General features: G+C 70.0%; 1 protein-coding gene across 2 annotated transcripts; it reads left to right on the forward strand.

The window, feature by feature from the left end:
• The first annotated feature begins 58 nt into the window (after window positions 1-58).
• LOC106887220 (proline-rich proteoglycan 2-like) lies at window positions 59-1,200 on the forward strand. 2 transcript variants are annotated; one of them, XR_001411825.1, is made up of 4 exons: window positions 59-133; window positions 265-424; window positions 691-721; window positions 880-1,200. XR_001411825.1 is itself a non-coding variant. In XM_014940657.1 (3 exons), the coding sequence occupies exons 1-3, from the start codon at window positions 232-234 to the stop codon at window positions 1,022-1,024; spliced, it is 369 nt and encodes a 122-aa protein (XP_014796143.1). In that variant the 5' UTR covers window positions 150-231; the 3' UTR covers window positions 1,025-1,200. The 2 variants fall into 2 exon arrangements, 1 of the variants encoding a protein (XP_014796143.1); XM_014940657.1 differs by lacking the exon at window positions 59-133 and having other exon boundaries at window positions 150-424.
• Window positions 1,201-1,318: the final 118 nt, after the last annotated feature.

The raw sequence follows: 1,318 nt of genomic DNA on the forward strand, positions 1-1,318 counted from the left end.
TACTGGGGGTGCGGGGGGTGATGCCAGCGCTGAGGCTGCTGGGGGGGGTCCCGAGGGGGGTGCCACTGCTGAGGGGCAGCAGGAGGGGGCTGGGCCGGGGTTGGCAGCAGCGGCCAAAACCCGGGGCCGTCAGGTGAGAAGGGGCACGGGGGGACAGGGTGGTGGTGGCAGGGTGGTGGTGGCAGTGCCCGTGCTGGCAGTGGTAGGGACAGGGTGCTGGTGGCAGTGCCCATGCTGGCAGTGCCACCCTGGCTGTGCCCGCAGGAGCCCACCTGGCTGCAGGACGAGGAGGATGAGCTGTGGCCCGAGTTCCCTCCCTGCTTGTCCCCAGAGGGGGCCACCAGTCCCACGTCCCCCCTCTCCCCGACATCCCCTGTGTCCCCCACATCCCCGGCATCCCCTACGTCCCCCACATCCCCCACAGGTAAGGGCCCCTCGGGCAGTGTGGGCAGGGCACTGCGATGGCACTGGAGGCCCCTGGGGTCACCACAGCCCCACACAGTGTCGCAACTGTGGGGTCTCCTATAGATCCCCCACGTCCCCTCCCCGTGGGGGAGGACTTCCAGCCCCATGCCCCAGGTGGTGGCCCAGGGATGTCCCTCCATGTGGGACCCCACTGGTGCCCAGGGGGATGTGGGTGCCCCTGGGCACCTCCTCCCACTGCACTGACCCCTCCTCTCTCCCTTGTAGCTGGCACCGAGGGCTCAGGGGGCAGCGAAAGGTGAGTGTGGGCAGGGGGGGCACAGCCTCATGGGTGCCCCACAGCCAGCCAGAATCAGGGCTGCCCCATAGCCCTGCCCCACTGCAGGCACCTGGTCTACCCTTGTGTGTCCCTGGGTGCCCTCACCACCACCCACAAGGCCACTCATCTGCCTGCAGGGGTGCGCCGAAGGGGGGGCCGCAGGGCCGGGCACCCCCTGGGACAGCAGGGCCGAGGCCCAGGCCAGAGGGAGCCGGGGGGCGGCCACGGGTGAGTGCCCGGGCACAGGGGCGCAGCGCCATCCTGGAGAAGTTTGGAGGGTGAGAGGGGCCTGGCCCCATGGGGTCCACGGGGGGGCTGGGGTCAACGGGGCAAGGCACGTGGGAACTGGGTGACCATGGGGCAATGAGGGGCACGGGAGGGCTGGGGGTCCATAGGGCAATGGAAGGTATTGGGGGGCTGGGGGACCAAGGGACAATGAGGGCCACAGAGGGCTGGGGACCATGGAGCAATGGGGGATATGGGGTCCTGGGGGGCCACAGGGCAGTGGAGGGGCACAGGGGACTTGTGGAGACGTAGGGTAACGGGGGGACTGGGGGCTATGGGGCAATGGAGGGT

The sequence above is a fragment of the Calidris pugnax genome, unplaced genomic scaffold, assembly GCF_001431845.1.
Source record: "Calidris pugnax isolate Ruff unplaced genomic scaffold, ASM143184v1 scaffold98, whole genome shotgun sequence".
NCBI classification, from domain to species: Eukaryota; Metazoa; Chordata; class Aves; order Charadriiformes; family Scolopacidae; genus Calidris; species Calidris pugnax.